The sequence below is a fragment of the Parus major genome, chromosome 3, assembly GCF_001522545.3.
Source record: "Parus major isolate Abel chromosome 3, Parus_major1.1, whole genome shotgun sequence".
Lineage (NCBI taxonomy): Eukaryota > Metazoa > Chordata > Aves > Passeriformes > Paridae > Parus > Parus major.
In genome coordinates, this window is record NC_031770.1 from 52329230 (window position 1) to 52352942 (window position 23713).

Below are 23713 nucleotides of genomic sequence, written 5' to 3' on the forward strand. Positions count from 1 at the left end.
TAGAACGAAGAGGTACCGTACTCATCCTGTGGCTGCAGAACCTGATGTCTTTAGAGGAAATTGTAACATGAAGCAAATGCAGCTACTGGGAATCAAAGTGCAGTGTTTGCACCCCAGGACCCACTTCTGCAGGTATCATTAGTCTGTGCACATGGCTCCACTGATGTGCAAGTAGCCATTATGAAAGAAAGAAGTCCATGTGGAGAAGTGAATACATGTACACTTAAGATTGGTCAGGACCGAAACCTTGGAGTCCTGAACGAACACTCCAGTCAATATTACATTCAGTGGAAGCTATTAATAATACTGGAAAATAAGTTCACTTTCTCAGTGAGCCATCCAAACTTCCTACTGATATTCCCACTTGCCCAAGAGAAAAAAGTTGTTTTTTTTTTTAATCAATGAACCCTAAAGTACATATCTAAAATACTGAAATGATGGAGTTGCCTTTTAAAAGCATTGACTTTAGTAAATGAAGGGTCATTAACAGCTTAGCAGAACAGCTTTAGTTCTTACTGTGCATCCACTTCATAACAGAAAACTTCTGTTATTCCTTGCTTCGTTTCCAACAGGAAAAGCATGCTTGATTCCCAGCCTCTCTGGGAACAAAATGGGTAGGAGACTCTCATCCTTAGCCTTTATGACCCTGTTAAATTATCCTCCTCTTTTAAAGCATGAAGTGACTTCTTTAAAAAAACCCACATAGGCACTGGGAAGCTCTGCTGCTGAACAGACACAAAAATTAATTCCTGTGAAAAAATACTCACATGTACAAGTATTGCATCTGTGTTTCAATTCATTTGTTTTCTTTTTCCTAAGATCCAACATTTATTTCTTTTTTTCTACAAAAATATTTTTATGGGGAAACCATATGATAATTAGCTAATGTCTTGACTGATACTGTAATAAAGAAATTATTTCTACCTGCACTTTTTTAAGAGACTGACTAAAAAAAGCTAATAAGATTGGCAGCAACAAATCAGACAACAGTATAATACATTTTCCTCACAATAACTATTCTCCTGAGATATAAGGACTTTGTATTTCTGTAATACACAGAAATACAAAGTACATGATTATAGATTATTATAAGAGAATTGCAGGACGGTTGGAAAAATTTATGAGTTTAAAAAAACTGCAGGTTTTTTCTATAGATTAAGCTCTCAACTCAGATTACAAAGTATCTCCATACAGCTCTATTTATTCTGCTGACAGTCATCTCAGTTTGAGATAAAATTGAACACCTTTTATAGATTTCTGATCGATCTGTAGTTTCTTTAAATTATTTGCAGAAGTCACACACACACACACACAAATAGCAGTAGTCTCTATTACATGAATCAAAGAAGCAGTCTTGCTATGCAAAGTTGCAAAGAATTTGTCCCTGTTTTCATACTTTCCTAGCTCAAAGAACAAGGTCAACAGATGGTAAAGGCATCACCTTGGGGGAAATGCACCATTCCTCAAATACATATTTATATAACTCTGGTTATTTAACATACATATTTACTTAAAGCTGTGTATGATTACATATCTCACCTTGTATTTGGTATGTTTTACTCTGTTGGTTAGAAATTAAATACTTTATACTTCTTCCACTTCAACATTGTCAATAGGTCAAAACAATTTCATATTTTATGAAGATGTTAGAAGAGGCAAAGGGACAACTGTCCTGCCAGAGCACCCCTACACATCTCCCCACTCACTTCTGCCTAAGCTTCTTCCAGTCCAGTAAGTTAAACATAACACACTCTGCCTTGTCTTATCGCCTGAGGAACAGGGAACAAGTGCCACCTTCCGTGTCACACATGAATCATCCACTTTCTTCCCCATTACACCAACTAAAAAAGCCCCGATCAACTGAGCCTTCCGTGACTGCGATTCTTTTCTATTTGCACCATTACAAGTACCCAGGAACCCTCACTGGTCAACATTTTCATAACACATCTAGATTACAGCACTAAAACGACCTACAAATATATCTCCAATCCAACTTAAATGTTAACTTTATATTAGCTTCAGCTTTACATTTTAATGGCTTCCAGTGCCTATCATGCATAAATACACTTAAGTGAGGTCAAAAAACAGTCTTGACACATTTGGATAACAATAATGACAACAGAGCCCACAAACTTTGATATTTGCCTGCTTGAGTTCAGTGTTTTCACATATTAGTTAAAATTACAAATGCATTTGCATTTTTTTATTTTTCTCCCTGAAAATCTTGGAAACTTAACAGCAGAAGCCATGAGCAAACATGTTGATGCTCTAAGTTAAGCAACGTATTTTCATTTTAAGGATCACAAAGTAATCTGAAGAAAGCATGTTTGCATATGGAGCCCAAATTCTTCCAAGAAAAACAAATAAGTTATCTGCTGGGAAAAGCACAAAATGAGACAAAGCTAGTAAGATTACTAGCTCAAAATCAGTCAAAGAAAAAATGCCAGACTGAGGAACACAAACTATTCCAACAAAACATGAAACTTCCCAAGCACTTCTCTCAAAATGAGGGGACTGCTTGAGAGCTTTCAAACTCCTGCACCCATGCACAGACACTTTTAATCGGGTTTGCAACAAAAATACAGCAATCCCTAGGCAGCAATTACTCTGTTCTGAGCTTGCCCTTACACTTAAAATAACAAAGGAATAAATGACATTACTTAACTTTTTTCCTACTATCATAAGTGGGCCACACCTGGAAATTGTAGCTGCACGAGCCCAGAAATCTTTTCCTTCAGTCACCAAAGAAACTAATATAGAAACTTTGCAATTTGTTCTCCTGTTTCCAGTAGAAAATTTACATATGAATCACACACCAAATTCCCTTGGTCTAATGCACTGAACTCGCACAATGAAAAGACTGCTTCTTCATGATCATCCTTCTCTTGCTATCCTTTTCTGTCTTTACAAAAAAGCCATGCACACCTAAAGCCAACAGCAAGCGTAGTGGTGAGTCTACCTCTTGCCTTGAGTCCACACATGGAAACAGAGATTTGGAAATATATCCTCACATTTCAAAGGATTTTAAGATTCACAGATTTTCTGCCAGACAGGCTCTCTTTTTAGTCACCGCCTTGTGCCTAAGTATTGACACAGTAGTCTGTACCAGTTAAGAAATCATCTGATGCAACTCAGCTGATTTTCAAAAGTCTAAAAAATTGCATATCGTAGCTCACATAAATAACTGATATTCAGGGCTAACTGGAAGACTCAAATACTGATTTTCTATTACTTTACATGTTCATTAATCACTATTAGATAAAGAACAAATGAACTCACACAGAGGCTAGAAACAGCACAAGAGTTACTTAGGTGTTTCCCATTACAGAACACAACTCAAACATTGGTTTTGAACTCAAGAACAGAACTGCAAACATTTCATAATCGCACCACATATGGGAAATCAAAACAAACCTTACCTTATTTAAAATGGCAATTTTAGTAAAAAAGTCAGGCTATGCTAGTACAGGGTGTAAGGAACCATGCCATCCTCCTTCGGCAGACTTTTCCAAATGCCGCCGTATTCAACTAAGTCTAACTCCACTCTGTTTTGTTTCCCCAGGAGGACCCATTCAGGACCATGTGCTCCTTTTCAGCTGTCAATAAACAGAAGCAGTGAATTCCCCAGCGCTTCACAAAGCTAGTTAGGCATAGCCATTCATTTCTTCAGGAAAACAGGGCATTGATTTCAGCAAATTCCCAGGGAGCAGCTACAACAAAGAGATCAAAGACCCACCTCCTTTCCTGCCTGGCTTTGGCCGGCTGGGTTGAGAGGAGCAGCAACAGGTTTCCCCAAGAGCGGGCTCTGTCCCCACCGACCGCTGTACGCTCCATTCACACCCATCGCCTTCCTACATTCCTGGGACAGCCCCCGGCGCTAACCGTGACAAACCCCTACATTCAGGCAGCATAATATACTGCACACTAGTTCATCCAAGGATAAAAAGAAAAACAAGCTCCAAGGGAAGTCTGCTGCTTCCCCAACCAGCCAAGCCTCAGTAGCTGACAGACTTCGCATAAACGTGGGGTTTTTTTTTTAGCTTCTCCATCTGAATCAGAGAAACGCTTGCTACCTCAAATTCATGGTGCTGAAACGTCTCTGGAATGTTGGCTTTTCTGATTTATTTCCACAAGCTTGAAGACTTAGCTGCTGAAGTTTGAGGTCTAGCTGCAGCAACCCTTGTATTGTGCAACCATGATATTTTCTTTGTGCAATTTGCCCTGGACTTCAGCAGGGTTTTCTTCTAAGGAGTTTAAGGGGGTTTGTTCTAGTTTGGTTAGGATTTTTACTTTTTAAATTATATATTTTGTCTTCATTACTGTAACCTGGAACAAGACTTTCAATGCTAAAACTTGACCTTGTATTGAACCAAGCATTAGCAAAAGACAATGTCACGGTCAAGCTTAAGGACTGGTGGTTAGACTACATGTCTACTGCTAAACAGGAAGAGCCAGAGATCTGGTGCTGAGACCACCTGGCACCGGCTCCATGTGTCTAAATGCTCCTCATCTCCTCTTTTCCCCCACAAACAGTTTGGTTATATCCAAATTCCTTACCTGGAACACAGTCTGGTAGATATTATCCCTCACACACACCCTAGTGTTTGTTGCTTGTTAGTATAAACTAGTACTGAGCTCACAGGCTGGCCCTGCAATATTTATTTATATAGATACAGACATAAAGATCTGAAGTCAATTCACACCTGTACAAATTTGTCATGTCATTCTTTAGCATTCTCCTGTGCACTGACATTTCACCAAGGCACTACCCGGCCGTCACAAACACCCACCAGCTGGAACCTCAAATTTCCCTCAGCACTGGTACTGCCTCCGGGCTACTAACACATCTCCAAGTGAGAAGACAAATGTCTATCCCACTAACATGAGCAAGTACCACAGGACCTGACACAGAACAAGCAGTGCAGTGCTGAGAAGACCAAGGACAGGTGGAAGGGATGACTGCTCACTGCACAGAAGATAGCTGAGAACACAAGGAAATACAGAACTGCAGAATTATTGAAGTTGCAGGAGACCTGTAATGATCAACTAGCTCAGACGCTTGCTGACTGCAGGCCCTATAATAGCATTACCCAGGGCCTTGTCAAGCTGTATCTCAAATACTTCCAGTGAGAGCAACCCCACCACTTCCCTGGGCAGCCTATTTCAATGTTTGATCAATTCCCCATTGAAAATGCCCCTTGCATCCACAAGTATCTCCCCTGAAGCAACTTGAGGCCATTGCCTCTTGTCCTGTTGAAGTGCATGCCTGGGGAAAGGCTGCTTCAAACTCCTTTTCCATAACCACAATTTTTGTACTGAAAGACCATGACTAGATCCCCTTAAGCCTTCTCTTCTTTGAGCAGAACACACCCAAATCCTTCAGCCCCTACTCAGGTGACAACTTCTTTAACACCCTGATCATTAGGGAGACCGTGAGAAAGGCACTGTTGCTGAGCTGAAAAAAAGACAAACGAAACTGCCAGGGCATAAAATTGCTAAAACAGACAAACATCTGAGTACAGTTGCGTAGTCTTGACCACGACCCCTGTGCTGCCACCCTGCCCTCTGCTTTCTTTAATATTTCACTCCTGATAACAGTTTTGCCTGTTGCATACAATACAGTCAGGCATATTACATTCCTTATTTTAGAGTTCTCTCTGTATCTTATCTTATTTAAGCATGCTCCAAAATTGTCATATTCCAGAAAAAAATTAAAAAATGCATTTTAACAAATAACTTGATCTCCACATATAATTGCTATCTTCCATTAAGCCATAGATTGTTTTATATGTATTAACTGATTGTAGTTATTAATGAAAGAAAAACCCAGTCCTGTTTTCTTTGTTCCTCTAAGGATGTACCGAAGAATGATAAAATGTGTCTGAAATTTCCCTCTCGTATCACACAGTTTGCAGCTGGGCAGGCCTGTGAGGCAATGATTTAAAAAGGCAGCTGAGACACTGGAAGGACTCCAAAAGAACGCATGTAGATCAGATCAATAAGCAGAAAAAATGTGCTTAATGCTTCAGATAACTTAAGCTGGAGCAAGAGAGTGCAAGTCTTGGGGAAACGTGGGCAGCAAAGTATAAGCATATACCACTTGTCTGTTAAGAAGGACAAATAATAGTGATAAGGCAGGAGATTTGGATGTGACTGGGATAATCATGTCTTGGAAGCACAGGAGTTAAATTCACAAAATGATTAAAAAACCCCGAGCACATCACTCTAGTAATCTGGGATAGTATTTGTGCCAAAGATAGATAAAACATTTTAGACAGAATGGCAATTTTAAATCTCAATGAACCAGTCTGTTCTTATATTTGAGCCAGATTTTTACAATTTTACTCACATTAAGTCATGCTTTATTCCAAGAATAATCCCGTTGATTATAATGGTAATATTGTTCCACAGATATCTCAGAAGAAACACAAATGTAAAAGCAGACTTTATACTTCAGATGAAAGGCATCAATCATGAGTACATCTGGGAATCCCATAAAAACATATGGTACAAAAACATCACTGTGGGATGATGGAAATGTACTTACAGAGCAGGTCTGTGGACATGTTTACAGATCAGGCAAAGGAAACCTACACAAAATAAATGAAAAAAGAATTATCAGTTTCCTGAACTAGGACCATTCATGTTTATATCTAATGCTAATAATCACATGCACAGTCTTTTAGTTCTTTAGGAAATGAGGAAAACATATCTACAGAAATCTAAAAAGGAAGAGCTTCGGTTTGTAGAGGAAAAGAAAAACTGATTCCACTTCACACACCATGTAAACAGACAATATTAATGTAATGCATTTTAATTAAGAACAGTTCACTGTATTCCACATCTTCATTAACTTCTATTATTATTTATTTTCTAGGCATCAATTACAACAGAATTTTCAAGCATCATGTATTTTACCCCACTGCACGCTATTCTATGTTTAAGCCTGATATTTCTAACAGTCCCAACTCTCACAGAGTCAAAAAGAATATTAACCAAAGATATGGCAAGACATTTTATTTGCACTCCTGAAGGACTTCTGGAGACTTTTGGTTTTCTGCTGAAAAAGAAAACCATCTTGTTTCCTTCCCATTCATCTGCTGGTTTTTGACTGAAATTTTACTATAAGCACATTGGAGTAGAGTCTGAATTTTTTGTAGCTGTCTGAGCAATCCCCAACACACGGGTATCACAATGACTCAATAAGGCTACTTGGAGCTATAGAAGTATTAATGCATTTATTAGTAAAGAAACACACAAATAACAGTACAAATCACATCAGTGTATGCCATTTAATGCCCTGTATAAATCAAGCAGTTTTAAGGCAGTTTTTAAAGGGGAGTGTGTGTGTATGAATTAGGGTGAATGAAAGATGCTCAATAAGACCAAGTGCCGGGTCCTGCCCTTGGGTCACAACAACCCCAGGCAGCGCTTCAGGCTTGGGGAAGAGCAGCTGGGAGGTGGCCTGGCAGAAAAGGACCTGGAGGTGCTGGTCAACAGCAGCTGAACATGAGCCAGCTGTGCCCAGGTGGCCAAGAAGGCCAATGGCATCCTGGCCTGGATCAGCAATAGTGTGGCCAGCAGGAGCAGGGCAGGGATTGTCCCCCTGAACTTGGCACTGGTGAGGGCACACCTTGAGTCTTGTGATCAGTTCTGGCCCCTCACTGCAGGAAGGACATTGAGGGGCCAGAGAAGGGAAACAGACCTGGTGAAGAGTCTGGACAACAAGGCTGTTGAGGAGCGGCTGAGGGACCTGGGTTTGTTTAGCCTGGGGAAAAGGTAGCTCAGGGGGGACCTTATGACTCTGTACACACACCCTGAAAGGAGGTTGTAGCCAGGGGGGATTAGTCTCTTCTCCCAAGTAACAAGGGACAGAACAAGATGAAATGCCCTCAAGCTGTGCCAAGAGAGGTTTAGGCTGTGTATTAGGAAAAAAGTCTTCATCGAGAGAGTTGTCAAGCACTGGAACAGAGTGCCATGGGAATATCCCATTCCTGTGGATATTTTAAAAACATGTAGATATGGTGCTTAGAGATATGGCAGTGCTGGGTTAATGGCTGAAGTGATGATCTGAAGGGTCTTTTCCAACCTAAACTATTCAATCATTCTACGAAAATCTGATTCTGATGGAGACAACAGTATTTTGTTGCTGACTGAAATGGGCCAATAAAAACTACATTTTTAAAAATACAGTGATAGTAAGATACTTCCAAACTAATTGGAGCTGGTTGCAAGAACTGAGTTGTGCTGTGAGAAAGCTGCAGTACATGGGCCCCCATGCTAGAGGGACATTCAGTGAGTCCTCTTTCCAGATAAAAACAGGCATGCTGACAGCAGGTTTCCTAAGCAGCAAGTGTCCTAGTCTGATTTCCATCATCCAGAAAACACTTTATTTCTGAAAAAAATCTACTCTGCAGTTTGACGCCATTCTGGCTGAGAGCAAGACTCTTGTCTGTGGTGTTTATTTCTAAAAATATAGCCCTTGCAGAGGGAACAGTGGACTTTAATGGCATCCATATGTGACTGTACACGCACCAGCCTTTGTCATCCCCAGAAACAGCAGGCTACATGTTATCACTGTCAAAGCAATGCCATCAACTAATAGAGATTTCATTCCCCCCACGGAATAACTAGATTCATGATAAAATTATTTAATTGTGCTGGCATTCAATCTGCAGGGCAATTACCTGATAAACCAGCACAACACAAGCTCTTCCCTCCCATACGGTTTGAGTCATTAGTATACCTTCCTTGTCACACATCTGGTCTGCAGCACTCTCCAGAGAAAGCGCAGCCTCAGTCCATGCCCTCCCTGGCCCCCCCACATCCTCCATCCAGCCTTGTTACAGTGACACTGTGGTCCATGAACACCCCCATAAAGGTCTGTTTGAGTTGTTCTATGATGTCATTTTGGAGGTAAATCACCACAATATTTTTCTTCACAGGCCACTGACACCTGAGAAATTTTTCCCGCTGTACAATTCTATGATGAAACAGTGTTAGCAACAGCAACCCCAAATGCCCAAGTCCATCCCTTGGGAAGGGCACAGAAACTACAGCCCAAGAAGGAAGACCTCTGTGAGGGCACCCCAGTCACTGCAACACTACCCACTTGCACAACACAGGAACAGCAGGCGCACCACCACAAGGAACTGCTCCTCTTCCAACAGCTGGTTCCAACCTTATCTCTGACAGGGTGAGGATAAGTACAACAAAGTGTATTTGCAGGGGCAGGGGAGTTTAAGTAGAACCACAAACTCCTTCATAAGTTATGCCAGCTCCTACCTGCAGTTATCCTCAACATGGACCCAGAACTGCCTGTCATCCTAGCTGCACAAAACCATAACATAAATCCCTCTCCTTCTTCAAGGGCACGAGGGCACCCCTTGTGCAGTGTATTGCCCACGACCAAGGGGGTCCAACACACACAGAGCTGTAGCAGCCACACATACCATGCCAAGGAGACACAGTGCCTTGTGGCTTCTGGCCACAGCAGTCACTTGTCCATCTAAACTCAGGTGGCTGGCCATGTCCCACATTGACCTTTAGATGAAGTGTTGTAGGTATATTGGCCAAATTTGCTGTGCTGCCCACACAGTCAAAAGAAGTGGTTTGCAGTTGCTCTTAAGTATCCTCCTTTCTCATCAATGAATAGGCAGAAGAGGAAGAGAAGATGAGTAGGGGATGTTTCCCATACATCAAACTTGAAAATGTGAGGCAAAGCCTAATGAGGTTTTTACAGACTTTCAGGTATCAGGAAAAGAGCTTTTTCATTCAGGTTGAGGAGGACTTGATGGGTTGAGTATAGTAGATGGTTAACAGTCAAGAGATAGAAAAGCAGTGATTACAGACACTTTGAATGATGGAAACTTCAATGCTTTGTGGAGGTGGAAAGTGGTTTGTACCCGTTAGAGGAAGTGGAGATGGGTTCTGCACTGCCTAGAAGGACACGTCACAATTTATTTTGTGTAAGAGCCAGGATTTTAGGGTTTGGGTTACTTTCAGTTGCTCTACCATTGCCAAAAATTCACAGGCTATGCATTTTATGTTTTATAAGTGATTTTAGTGGGCACGCTGTGGGCATGTATGACTCAGAATAGATACATATGATGGGGGTGGGTCTGCTCTGAGATGTCCGGAGTCCACAGTGGGAAAGGCAATGCTCTGTTCTGGTGCAGAAGGCATGGAAGTAACGAAACAGGCAGCAGTTTCCAGGTATGGTTCATGAGGGGGACCTAAAGCGAGGATCAAGGTCACTGTTACACCAGAGGAAATGTGACTTCCACAAGGAAATGCACAGAAAGGAAAACCAGCCTGCACAGGACCTAGGGAGCTGTTCATGATGCACAAGACATCCGTGAAGGCTGCCAGGAATGGCCTTGATAACTTCCTTGCTCACCAGTGGTTCACACTGGGAGGCAGCAAGAAAGGCAGCAAAGACTCCACCTCCTACAGCTGCTGCAGGTCACCACAGAATTCTAGGAGGATGACGAGGTTTCACCAGAAAGCACTTGTTTCCCTGGCCTTGAAGCTCATTTTTACCACAGACAACAAATTCCATGGCAAGAGAAGAGAGGAAACGGCTGCGTGAAAGACCTTTGCCATGTCTGCAATATAAGACTACAACGTTTTGTTCAAGACAGCTGCCCTGCATATAACACTCAAGGATTCTCACGTGGGTACATGTGACAGCTCATCCAAGGACCTCTCTTTCAGAACATGTACATCTATCTTCCCTGGCATCATGCCACAGAAAGCCAAGGGAAAAGCAGGCCCAGATGTGGGAAGAGTCATAAGTGGCAGCAACAGAAAAAGCTATCACACTGTGGGTGATACCCTCGTGCTTCTAACACGATGCCGTCTGTAGATAACAAGAGAACGCACTGCCTCCAAAAAGAGACCTCTGCCATGCAGAGACAAAGACCTGGATCAGAGATTCTGAATCAGGAGCCCACTGTGAGTTGAGACATGGCTGCTTCTGCCTCCACCAAGTCCTCAGAGGTTATCACAGAATTGCTGACATTGCTTTCCACATAAAAACAATGTCCAAAAACAATGACAACTGTCAACACAGGCATGCTCTTTGTACTGATCTGACATTATACAGCCCCCAAATGTACCTCAGTTTCATGCTGCCCACCAAAGAGGCACCAGTTAACCAGTCACCAAAAGACTAATCTCACAATGTGAAGTTACCTGTCCACCTTACTCATGTGGCTGAAAAGGAATACTGTTATTCCTTGGATACTCAGAAGAATGCCCACCAGAACTCATTTATAGATTCACAACAGCCTCATGTAAGTGACATTGTTATCTGACCTTTTATCATATTTTAACTAAGTAAAGGTAAAACATAAGTAAACGTATTTTTTCAATACATCTATGGTAAGTAATGAAGTTGCAGATGTCTAAAATTCACAAGCAAAGATGTGACAGGAAAACCACACTTAACCTACTTACACTGAGATTAAATCAGGAAGGACTCTCTTTCTGCTGGCACCGCAGAAATCAGTTGCTGGGGTCTAACATTCGGCACACCTGATGACTCAGGTTGCAATCCCTCAGAAAAAAACACCTTCAGGAGACAACACATCTATCACATGGCATTAGCATTCCACTAGTGTCCCTACTTGTGTTCTTTTGGCTACTGCTAGTGCTTGTGCTGGGCTAACTGCTGACAGTTTTTCTCCCAAATTCATGAACCAGAAAGAAAATCATAAAGATGTAGGAATTACTTAAGACTGACAGAGTATTAACAGGGAAAAATTAATACACATGGCCAAAATCTTCTTCTAAAGAAACCTACACAGATTTTCTGAAGTTTGTGTTGGTCCCACATGTACCTCAATATCAGGATTTACTGCATACTAAGTACAACTCATGGAACATGATTTGTTTGATGTCACTGATCAACAGCGACATTCTGCGCATTTTTAATCTACCACATATAAAGTCCCTCACTGGCAAAATAGATGAAATTATAAATCAGTTTATTTATAACATAAAATAGTAATAATTTGTACTTTTACAATTACTTGAGGTTTTTTTTCAAGTCATGGTATTATTTTATAGTTACAAAAGAGAAAAACTGTGTCACCATCATCTCTTTCTTTATGTATAGGATTCTGCATCTTTCCCTTGATTAAGCAAAAAATCTTGTGCGGTACAACACATGAAAGCTTGTGTCCGCAATCCAGAAATTTGGCTTTCTAACATTTCAGAAGCTCCCTAAGTAAGTCTTATTTGTGAATGTAAAAAATAAGGAAAACCCAAAATTATAAATGCAATGTCTTTCTCTTTTACAAAGGTAATAGAGCTGCACAAAATGTGTGAGTGGACAAAAGTCATGTTCTCAAGAATGTTTTCTCTAATGTATTTACTAAAGATATTTTGTATACCTTCATGATAATGTTGTAAATTGTGTTTACAGTCAGGGAGACGCCATACAGATACATAAGCTGGTCCTGCTGCTGAAGGAAACTTTATAACTATATATACATTTCCACAGATTAAATGCCATAGTATGCAAGCAACCAAGAGACCTGTCAGTTCCCAGTGACATCAAGAGTCATCCCATTGAAAATTTTTTGATCCCTTGGCTAATATTTCAGCAAAGATATACCAAGCATTAAATCTGGATACATAAAAAGGTCCTGCCTTACCATTCCCTCCACCAACCAATCAGTATTCTAACATGGTTATGATCACCTCAACATGTAGCATCAGCAAATACGTTCCACACACAGGCACATAATCTATTCAAGTCTGTTTTCAGTTTAAAGTAAAAAAAACCCTATTTTCATTAAAAGTAAATACATCTTATATCCTGTGCCCTGATGCCAGAAACCCAAAGACCAATAAACCCCACTCCATGTTTCAAAGCAAATTCTCTCTGTTCTGAAATATGGCACTGTCTCTCATCGTATTTTCCCAGCCTGTATCACTTGACACTGGTCTATTTTGGTCAGCAAAAGACCTGCTGCAGACAAGGCATCAAACACAGGTCTCTGCCCATCTCCAGTGCCCTGATAACAAGAAAAGCCATTATATAGAACCTTAAAAAAGAGATAGTAACAGAAGGGAGACAAACTCCTGGGGAAAGATACCAAACGGCATCTCATGCCAGCCTGCCTTTCTGAGGGCTGCTCTTGTTTGGCTTTGCAAAGCACTCAGAATTTTGACTGCGATCCAGCAAAGCAATTCTGCATTTCCCATGTTTTCCCACCACTTACTTGCAGGGAACTATTTGTACACATGAAGACAAACCTACACTTCATATTTTGCTGGGTCAGGAGCAAGGCACCAATCATCTTTCTGGATCCTTATTTTCTTATGAGAATTGGATAAAATGAGCTAAAAAAAATAAATCTTGTAAGTGTGAGCTTTAGAAAGCCTCAAGACCCAGGAACATTCCTAAAATAATTTGCATTCCACAGCAGCAGGGCAAAACCATTTCCATTTCAATGAGCCCTTTGGAGAGGACTCTGGTCTACTGGCTGAAACTCAGGACTGAACCCCAGCATAAAATAAACATCAAACCCACTTGCACAAGGTCACGTGAAAAAGCACTTTTTCCTGTTCTCCCTCGATACCTTGGCTAAACTCTTTTTCATCACTTCAAGCCTGCATCCCAACACTTATTTCAAGAAAGGCACTGCCATTTCTCTGCTGGACAGACTGGTCATCAGGGAGATCTCCAGTCCTTTTCCTGCATCATCCTCAAGCAGCTGTCTCCCAAGAGCCAACAAGTCTGTGTCTTCAAAGAATGTTTGACAAAAACCTGGGTTTTAGCACTCACTTCTTTCATACGTTTGATACAAGTAACACACACTAGCAGCTGAAAACTTTCCAAATGTGGTGAGCAAAACCCACAGCGGAACCAGACAAACACACGAGTTCCCACACCATGCAACAGTCACTGCCCTGCCCAGAGAGGGGGATACACATTTAGCCAGTACTTTGGCAATGTCAGTAAATTTCAGGAAATCATAAAAACAGATTTGTCATCTAGAAGCCAACACCTTACCTCACACATCTTGCTTAGATTACGGTAATCTAAAACCTCCCACCCTCAAAATGCTCACAAACTTGCACCTTATCTACGACACATGCAACCTAAGCACTACTGCAATAAGGTGATGCAGTGTGCAATGTTGCTGCTATATTATAAAAACACATTCAAATTATTTAGTTAAATTCCACTTCTCAGTTTTGCTCACTCTCATACACTTTTAGCAGTTTTAAATTTCAATGCTGTGAGATGACTACTTCATTCAGAAACTTGTGAGGAAGTTTTACCTGAGAAAGGATTTTGGGTCAAGAATATTGGCATTTTTCAGTTATTTTAGATGCAAAGTGATCTTCACAGTGATTCCAAGGGGCTTAGCAGCTTAGTTTCTTTAGTTGCTTCATAAAAGCCAAATGTCTCTATACATAAATTATGTAGCAAAGCATAATTAATGCTCTTCCACAATATTCCTTGCTGTTTGTTAACAGCTTCTTGGCTAAGTAGAAATGTTTTCTTTTTCCTCTCCACTCCCAAAGGCCTCACACTTCGGAGATTTGCTTGAGCTGCCTGAAGTAGGCAAAGATAACACAAATACATCCTTGTAACTCTGAAGCATAAGCAAAGTTTTCACTAAGAACTTAATACTCGAAGCAGAGAGACAGCAGGGGCTGATTTGTTTTAATTAATGCTACAAGACTTATACTGGGTAACGGCTGCCTGCAACATCGCTCCATTTGTTTGCTTCAACCTGCAAGCTCACATTTCCTTCAGACAGCAGCTGGACCTGTCAATGGCAAACTCAGCAGCAATACCCCCCACATCCTTTCCTCCTGCTCACACATGTGGACTGGCTGGAGCAGGATACTGCATGGAAAACACAAGCTACCCCTGCATACACTACAGAGGCAAGGGGCAATTATTAGAAATAATTTACTGAAATTAGCCATCATATTAATCGTCAGGGACTGATTCTATGGGAACTAAACTGTAACTTGAGGAATGATTTCTTACTGCCTTTTCTTAAAAGGTATGCTTGTTTTACTGGTTGTATTTTCATAGTAGTGCCTAGAATGCCTACAGTGCACAACTCTGATAATATCCAAATGCTCCAAATGGCAAATACATGCTTTAATAATGAAAGCTACACTTGTTCCTAAATATTACTTGGCTGTTCCCTTAATTTTTCCTTTGGTTATCAAACCATCCGATGATTCCAAAAACCTGCAAATTGTGGCTCACAGATTACTGTTGAATAAAAGCAGATATAGATGCAGACTATTCATATTCAGCCCTGTAACCTGTTTCTCAGATAAAAGAGAGATAAAATGTTGCTCCCCACTGTCAACCTCTTGTTGACAATTGTTCTCACATATTGACAACTAGTAACACAGACTTATAACTGGACTCCTGCCTTTCCAAGGTCGGGACTGGAACTGCACGGTATACAAACCTGTTTTGGATTCTGTGCCACTTCTTACACATTACTCAAACAAGAAGCCAAAAAAATGTGGCATTACATGCACAGTGTTCATGCTTGTTTAAAATTTCATCCTGCAGGGCAATCTTGTTCTACTGTTTCATCCAGCAAAACTGAAACTTGAATAAATTAAAAGAGACTGTCTTTTCTCTAGACAAGGTTCTTTTTTTCAGTGAAAGAGAACACGAAAGGAATTATGAAAACAGAATAACAAGGTCAGCAATGTAGAGACTGGTAAAGGAAGAGCCACTACCTCCACAGAATGACAAAAACAACTTAAAAACAAGTGACCATTAATTCCCCTGTCAATACCAAATAAAGAGCTTGGAATATGGTGCACCATAGATTAATGAATGCCAAGTGCAGACTGATATAAAATACACCTTATATTTCAGCAGTTTGGCAATTTTACTGCAGTCACTTGACTGTATGCCAATTTTTCAGAGACAGCCTTGGAGCTGATTAATTTCTCCATGTGCTCTAGCAACAGAGGCAAAGAACACATTTCTTCATTTAAAAGTCAACCTGTCATAGAAAAGTTACAATAATGTAGAAAAAAAACAAGATAAGTGATCTCTAACCTTTTATTAAAATTCACCAAGAGGTCACTTGTCTTCATTTCTTCACCCAGTTGCATGACCTCTTCAACTCTGACTTTTGAAACATCCATTCAGTATGGTTCTGTGAGTTAATGAAAAATAACCTGAAACAACTCAGATGTTTGGCATTTTCACCCCAAGTTACCAGAAGGCTGGTTTAGTAATTTATAAAAACCTACATGAACATATTCTGTCAGATGTTGATACAGCATGTGAGGTCTGCAAGTGGAAGAACTTAGGGTTATCTGAAAGTGCCCACTATCAAATATTTGGATGTTTTCTGTCAACAGCTACCAAACTGTATTCTACTTGTTGCACCGTAACATTCGGATCACCAACATCTACTACATTCTTAATGACAAACTAACAGGTTTCTAAGAAAGGTTGCTAATGACTTGCAACCATTGACAGCCATATTCACATTGGGAGAATCCATATGCTTCAAGAGTCAGTGCTCTGCTGGGACAAACTGAAGGCACAGGTCACACTCTCCACGGTCATGTTGTCTTAAGTTGTTCAATAAACTCTGTGGATTCAACTTTGGAAAAATATCCTTGTCAAAAGACATGATATTAAAATTAAAATTTACTGCAATTTCAGATTCTAGGACCCAAATATATTATTGAAAGTATTACAGCAACCATAACACCCAAGAAGATGTGTGACAGTTTTTGCTCTCAGGCTGGAATTTAATATTAAGAATTATAACCTGACTATGGGTCTTTCTAAATTAGACGATTATTTAATAAATTTATAAAGGTGTCAGTGCAAATCACTGACTACAAAGATAATTCAGAGACTTATAAGTCTAAACAATGAGTGAATTTGACAAGTAAAAAATTTCAAATTAATTTATCCTGCTGGTACTTTAATACATCAAAAAAAGACGCTCATTCTACATTGTCTTCAATTATTTCATTAACTGCTTTTTTGATTTGGATAAAAAATATTTAAAACAATCTTATTTATATTCTCTGTTTCCTGTTAGCTTAAGAAGTCCATACTCATTTTTGTAATGTCTTATTTCAAAAATATTTTATAATGCTGAGATTTTTGATGTTGATGAAAGTGGTATGAAAAACCTAGCAAAAATCTGATAATTTTATTTTTGAAAGGACTAACACCACAACCCCTTGTCATCAGGTCACTTTGATGACCTCTAACATTGTAATATGTACTCTGTAACTCAGTATTTCATCTTTGCTAGAGGTCTAAAAATCTGTAAATACTTGGCTGTATAGGTCCTGAAGTCTGCAAAGACTTGAAGTGTTCTGAGATTCAGGCATCAACACTGACAAATTGCCAGAAAACTAAGAACAACTTAAAGGGAAAAAAAAAAATAATTTCAAGCCTTATCTTTTCTATTAGAGTAAGACAAAGGATGGAAAGCAATTTAATCTCACATTTATCCTTGTTTTGTTTTTTATCTTGTCAACCTCCATTTTGCCATGGCAGCATTTCTTCTTTTCATTCAATAAATGCTTAAAAATTCAGATACATTTTTATTAGCCAAAAACCTCCATAGACTCAATGAAAAATCTGTATAGCAAATTCAATTATTAAAAAGGGAGACAATTCCTTCTATCACTTACACTAAGAGTATTTTAGAGATAAAAGCAGCATGTAAATTTGCACAAGTCAAGTAAAGATGATTTCCAAGTGTGAAAATTATTCTTGTCCCTGGCAGCTGCTATGTGAGAAGTAATAAGGTCCAGAAGCCTTGCTGGGCACAACAAGTGACAAGAATATCATTGCGACCCATCTGGAACCCCAAGAGATGCAAAATGCCTCGCCAATCTTTTGTTCTAAGCAAAACTAGAAATCCAAAGCAACATGTTTCCAAGCCAGGACATGGTGAGTGTCACCACATGAACACCTCCCTGACCTCCTCAAATGGTTTAGAGTAAGGGCAAGCTGAGAATACCTTCCAGAACTACAGAATTTTCGTATCACAGATTTTATAGGAAATGTGCTTGCTTTGCCTGCATATTTACTTGCTTTGTGAGGAAAGGAGTGTTAGGTTTGTAAAAACAAGTGAATCATGAACAAGTCAAAATATTTCCAGTAATCTTATTTTTGCCTGAATAGCCTGAGTTAACTGAAACCAAAACATTTTGCAGACTTGTATCAGTTTCACTGGCTTGTGATGAATAGGTGCTCCAGGCTGTGCTACATTTTGCTGAAATTGTTAGTTACAGAATCACAGAATCAACTAGGCGAGGAAAGACCTCTGATCATTGAGTGCAACATGACCAATCACCACCATGTCCACTAGACCATGGCACTAAGTGCCACATCCAGCCTTTCATCAAACACCTCCAGGCAAAGCGACTCCACTCCCTCCCTTGGCAGCCCATGCCAATGTCTAATCACCTTCTCTGTGAAGAATTTCTTCCAAATGTCCAACCTAAAACTACTGTGGGCCAGCTTAAGACAATGTCCTCTTGTCCTGTCGCTGGTTGCCTGGGAGAAGAGACCAATCCCCACCTGGCTACAGCCTCCATTCAGGCAGCTGTAGAGAGTCCCTTGAGCCTCCTTTCCTTCAGTCTAAACAACCCCAGCTCCCTCAGCTGCTTCTCATAAGATTTGTGCCCCAGACTCTTCCCCAGCTTTGCTGCCCCTCTCTGGACACGAGAAGTTTCATTCACCTTCATTTAGGGTCTAACAGCCTAACTGTGGAAATCCTCACCTGACACATTTTTTCCTTACTTTCGTTGGCATCCACCACTGAGGACCAGCACTGAGTGATCTCTTTCCAGTGCCTGGCACCACTGGGATGAGGAAGGGTTATCTGGCTGCCAGGTTTACAGGAAGAAAATGATGCATCTGCTCAGGATAACTCATGTGCTAGTTTTCAAATTTCCACTGAAAGAGGGAGGAGTGGTTTTGTCACAGTGCATTTGGACTCATTCTGGCCAGCAGCCCTGGTCTTTTCTTAGATGAGCCCTGAGAATACAAAAACATAGTGTTTCAGCAGGCAAGTCATCTGCTGCGCTTTCTCACTGTGAGAGATATTAAGTCACTCGCCTAATTAATATGGGTTATTGCTGAGATACCTAAGTGCAGTTGAAGCAGAAAAAGATTACGTTACATCTTCTTGGTTTGTCTCAATCACTTTAAAAGGGTTTAATGTCTTTTCCTTACTCAATGATGCAGGTGAGCCATGACTCCCAGCACATAAAAAAGAAAAAAACAGAAAGCAGAAAACATCCTAGAATATGCATGGAACATTTCTGGAGCATTACAAAGGATGCCTCTCCACACAGAAAGTAAAGCTGGTTGCTAAGACTAAATGAAAATTGAATTAAAATAGAACTTATGATTACTAAACAAATCTCTGGAGGTTTTGTACTCTTATCTACGAGTTTCTCTTTTGTTATGCCAATCAAACATCAGTGATGTTTTTAGTAACTTCTTTCTCTTAGCTAATACTTTTCAGCATTTTACAACCTTCCCTCTGCCTTTTGCTTACTCCCTCCTTCCTGATCTTTGTTCAGCATCTCTACTTACCCTCCTTTCAAACTCCTCTTGGTTCTCTGCATGACTAGAGATAATTTCACCTGGAAAAGAATTCGTATCTACCTCTCTGAGGACAAAATAAGCATTGAAGTACTTTAGTTATGTCTTTAATAAGTGCTTCACTGGTCCTTCCACCGCTTATTACTGCAGGACAATATAATGATTAGACACTTGATGTCTTCTTTGGGCATCAACCTGTCAAGGCACTGGCAAAATAGAATTCTAATGCTATATAAATAACTTCTTTGTTGCTCAGTTTTACAGTGCTTTTGTTGCTATCTTTAAAAAAGCCATACTGAATCTAAAGTTACTTATTTCTGCAGGAGGGGACAAGCCAAAGCTGTCCATCACATTATACAGCTGCAGTGATTGAAATAACATTCTAGCTAAAGTACCCCAGCAAAATTGAGGTGACAGTTTATGACCAAAAAATCAAATGTGACTCTTGCTGTTGTGGTTCTCTCTGAAAGACACAAAAGACATGTCACTCTTGCAGAAGACATCCTTGCTTCTCCTCAAGAGTCCCTCAACACCATTAATAGGAATAGGAACCTGGAAACAAGAGAGTGAATGGAAGAGCAAAGTTTGATATTGCTCAATGCACTACATTTGCTTGGTGTTGTGCATGTTATTACAGGTTAGATACCACCACACTAGTATTTTCCTAAGTGCTTTCGTAAGCTTATATTTTTATATCCCAAGTTGTTTGTGAAATAGCTTCTAAAATAGCGCTCTAGGTGCAAGACACAGAAAGATAAAAGCAGATCTACTCTGTCTTCCAAGACAGAACTAGTTTACAAAGGCATCCTTGATCCTTATTTAGTACTGCAACTCATGCCATTTTACAAAAGATCAATCATCACAAGCAGAAAAATCAAGAAAAAAGAGGAAATATGAGAAACATAGAGACAGTAAGGTCCATTGGAAATAACTGTTGCTTCTGGAGTGTCCAGAAGCAGAGACATCTGGAAGCCAAAAGACTCTTTCACAGCAAATTGCAAATAGCCCATACATACAAAAATGCATTGGAACATAGAGAAAAGTCAGCAAAAAAAAGCAAAATTAGAAGCAAAATATTTATTTGATTAACCCCAGGATATGTGTCCAATTAAATTTTATGATGAACTTTCAAGATTTTCCCATACAGATTGCAAGTCAACTGACCTTCTTTCTGTCCTAACTCTTGTTATTTCCTGCTAGTTATCACAAAATAGCCGTATCCTTGGCATCATTCAAAGAGATTTCCTACTTCTTTCCACACAACGCAAGAAAAGAACAAACAGATTCTTCTGGGTTTAGTGACAATTAAATGATGCAGCTGCCTGCATGGTGGCACAGGCTAAAGCAGAAGTGTGTGACTGCTGTTCCCTTGGTGTTTGAAGCAGTCTTGTTTGCCTCATGCTTATCTTTGAAGGCAGGAACATCTTAAAATAAAAGCTCAGAGAGGCCAGTAGGGAACTAGCTGGCAATATTCTAGTTTTGAAAACATCTTGTGAATCAGGTTGCTCTCACTGAAGAGGATGATTTAGATTTGTAAAGTTAGGTGTAAGGTCAAGTGCTCAAATGCGTCAAACTTACAATGCCGGCACTGACTGCCTTAAGTACAACGTGTGTATTCACTTATGGGCAGGGTGGGGCTCAATGTCTTTTGGGGTTTAATCATCAGTCAAGAAATTAGGAATTTGAAGGAGGGACAGCAGATCAGGACCCAGCCCTGGCAATACACTGTAGATTAAATGTGTCTCAATAGTCAAAAGAAGGGGAATTATCTTAGGATGCTCCCTTTCCACTGAGTCCTGGCAGAAGGGAAGGCACTGAGAGAAGACATGCAAGTGCTCACAGAACTTCACAACAAGGAGGTTCTTGACGAAAATTATAGAAAATAGAGGAAATAGAAGTTATTGCCTTTAGTTAGGGAGCATGAATTTGTGACCTGCCCTGGTTAAACTTCATGATTTAATGGCCTCCTTTAGGAAATTGTTTATTTTCTTGTATTTATGTGATTTTTTTGTACCAAACTCTCCAAACCTCCCACTACTGTTCTCACTGATACACAGGTCAAGAGGAACTGGTACAGTCCTTCTAATCTTATTTGTCTCTTTCATTCCCACTCGTCCCATCTTCTGCTTCTTACACAAATAATCCTACTATCCATTTTCAGCATCTGCCTGATCAGAACAACCAGGTACTATTTACATGTCAGAGCACTGAACAAATCAAAAAGCAGTGGCAGCCAGCCCATTAGACAGTTAGCGTACTCCAGGATCTATACCAGCTCCCATTAGTTTTGCAAATGAGACTTTGACTGCTTTGACTTACAATTCAGGGCAAGTAACACACTAATGGTGGAAAATATACTGCACATACAGTGGCACCAGGGCAGCGAACACACACAATATCAAGCAATAAAAACACAGTTTGTCATCGATCCTGTGACTGTAGCTGTGCTTCTGTTTAGCACAACTCCCTGTGCTCCAGCCAGAGCCACCTGTCCCACACAGCCCCATTTTGTGTTGTGCAGTGTGACCACTCCCCACGCACAGAGGCAGAGCGGTGCTCCTTGCACTGCTTCTCCAAAACAACAATAGGGACAGGAAGGACCAGTGAAGGGAGATTCCCAATGGCAGTATCTTTATTTCTCCCTGATGAAGGGTCAGAGCACAGCAGAGGTGTTGCAGGGTCACTGGCATACTGAAGACCACGCAACCAAAAAGGGACACTTGCAAGGTGCCGAGAAGGGACAGGACTGCTTGACACCTGCTGTGTGTAATTAAGTATCTCAGATTTTAACAGCCAGATTTTCTGCTAAGCTTTGGGACAGCTAAGAATCAGGTCATATCTGCTGATATTAATTTTACAACTGCAATGCAATCCAATCCGAGTGTTCAGATTGGGAACCTCTTTCCCATTCTGTCAGAGCTGGATTTGCCAATCTCCTGGCAATAATGCCAGACACATCCTCTCCTACTGATTCCTGGAAAGAGAGTGTATGTGTCATTTATATTTATTCATGAAGATACTCATCATGTCAGATAAAGTAGCCACAGACAAGCATGCATGTAGATGTATCATGTATCCAAAAACATGACTTGGATTCTGTCCTATATAAATTTAAAATATCAATTGAGGTAGGAAGGTTGTGTTTAAACTCACATTTTAAAGACACCTAGTACTTTTGCTCTTCATCAACTACTTTAAATATCTTCCACAAAAGCAGTTTGCCTTACTGTCCATACATTGCAAGGTGGAACACACTTGTGTTAAAGTCAGACAGGGGAAGCAACAGCCCTCAGAGAAAAGTTTGGCTACCCAATATTCACCTTTCTAAAAAATGAACTGTCATTTGACTAAGGGACAGAAACGTCTAACTGAGGAATCAAAAACAACCGAAAGTTAAATTTTAACCAAGTTAAGTACTTTAAGAAAGAAATTAATCCTACAATGTAGTAATTCCCTCTTCCCCACAGGGGAGGGGGAAAAAAAGAGAAAGTCGTGTGTCCCGTAGGACTCAATGACAGCTCTTCAAGGTTTAAACTCGGCAAGCTGTCAGCCTCCTGAAGAGAGATGGAAAACTGTCTAAACCGTGTTGCGGCGGCTTCTGTGGGCGGGGGCTTTGATGCAGCCGTCGAGACCCGTGTGCGAGCGGCGGGCGCACCTTTGGAGCCGCAGAAGTTTTTCCACGCGGGAACAAACCTCCCGGACCGCGACCCGCGTCTCTCGTCACGGCGGTGCCACGGCCGACCGCGGGTCACTGCACCGCCCGCTGCCCCCCGCTCTGCCCTGAAAGCCCCGTGAGGGCCGTGGGGCTGGAGAGAGGCACGAAGGAGAGATGAGGAGACGTCCTCTCCTCCCCTAAATTCGCAGTCCTGGGGCCTTTCTGTGCCCAGAGGCAAGAGGGGCCGGGGTGGGCGCCCATCCCGGGGCTCCGGTGCGCGGCGCTGCGGGCGGACGAGCGGGAGAGCCTGCACGGCGGCCGGGGATTGGGGAAAGTAGATGGGGAGAAGCGGAAAATAAATAACTAAAGACAAAACTCTCTTGTTGAAGGCGGACACATTGTGGCACAGTTTTCCTGCGGCGGCGGGCCCGGTCCGACAGTCCCGGTGCTCGGCG

The 23713-nt window shown here is 40.9% G+C and overlaps 1 protein-coding gene across 1 annotated transcript in view; it reads right to left on the reverse strand.

Moving 5' to 3' along the window:
• Positions 1-16125, reverse strand: part of PLAGL1 (PLAG1 like zinc finger 1) — a 40281-nt gene extending 24156 nt beyond the window's left edge. Inside the window, exons 1-2 of the mRNA XM_015622736.3 lie at positions 16067-16125; positions 6548-6590 (exon numbers count right to left, since the gene is read on the reverse strand). Of these exons, the coding sequence (XP_015478222.1) occupies positions 6548-6566 (19 nt within the window). The 5' untranslated portion in view covers positions 6567-6590; positions 16067-16125. The remainder of the gene's footprint in view (positions 1-6547; positions 6591-16066) is intronic.
• Between the last annotated feature and the right edge of the window lie 7588 nt (positions 16126-23713).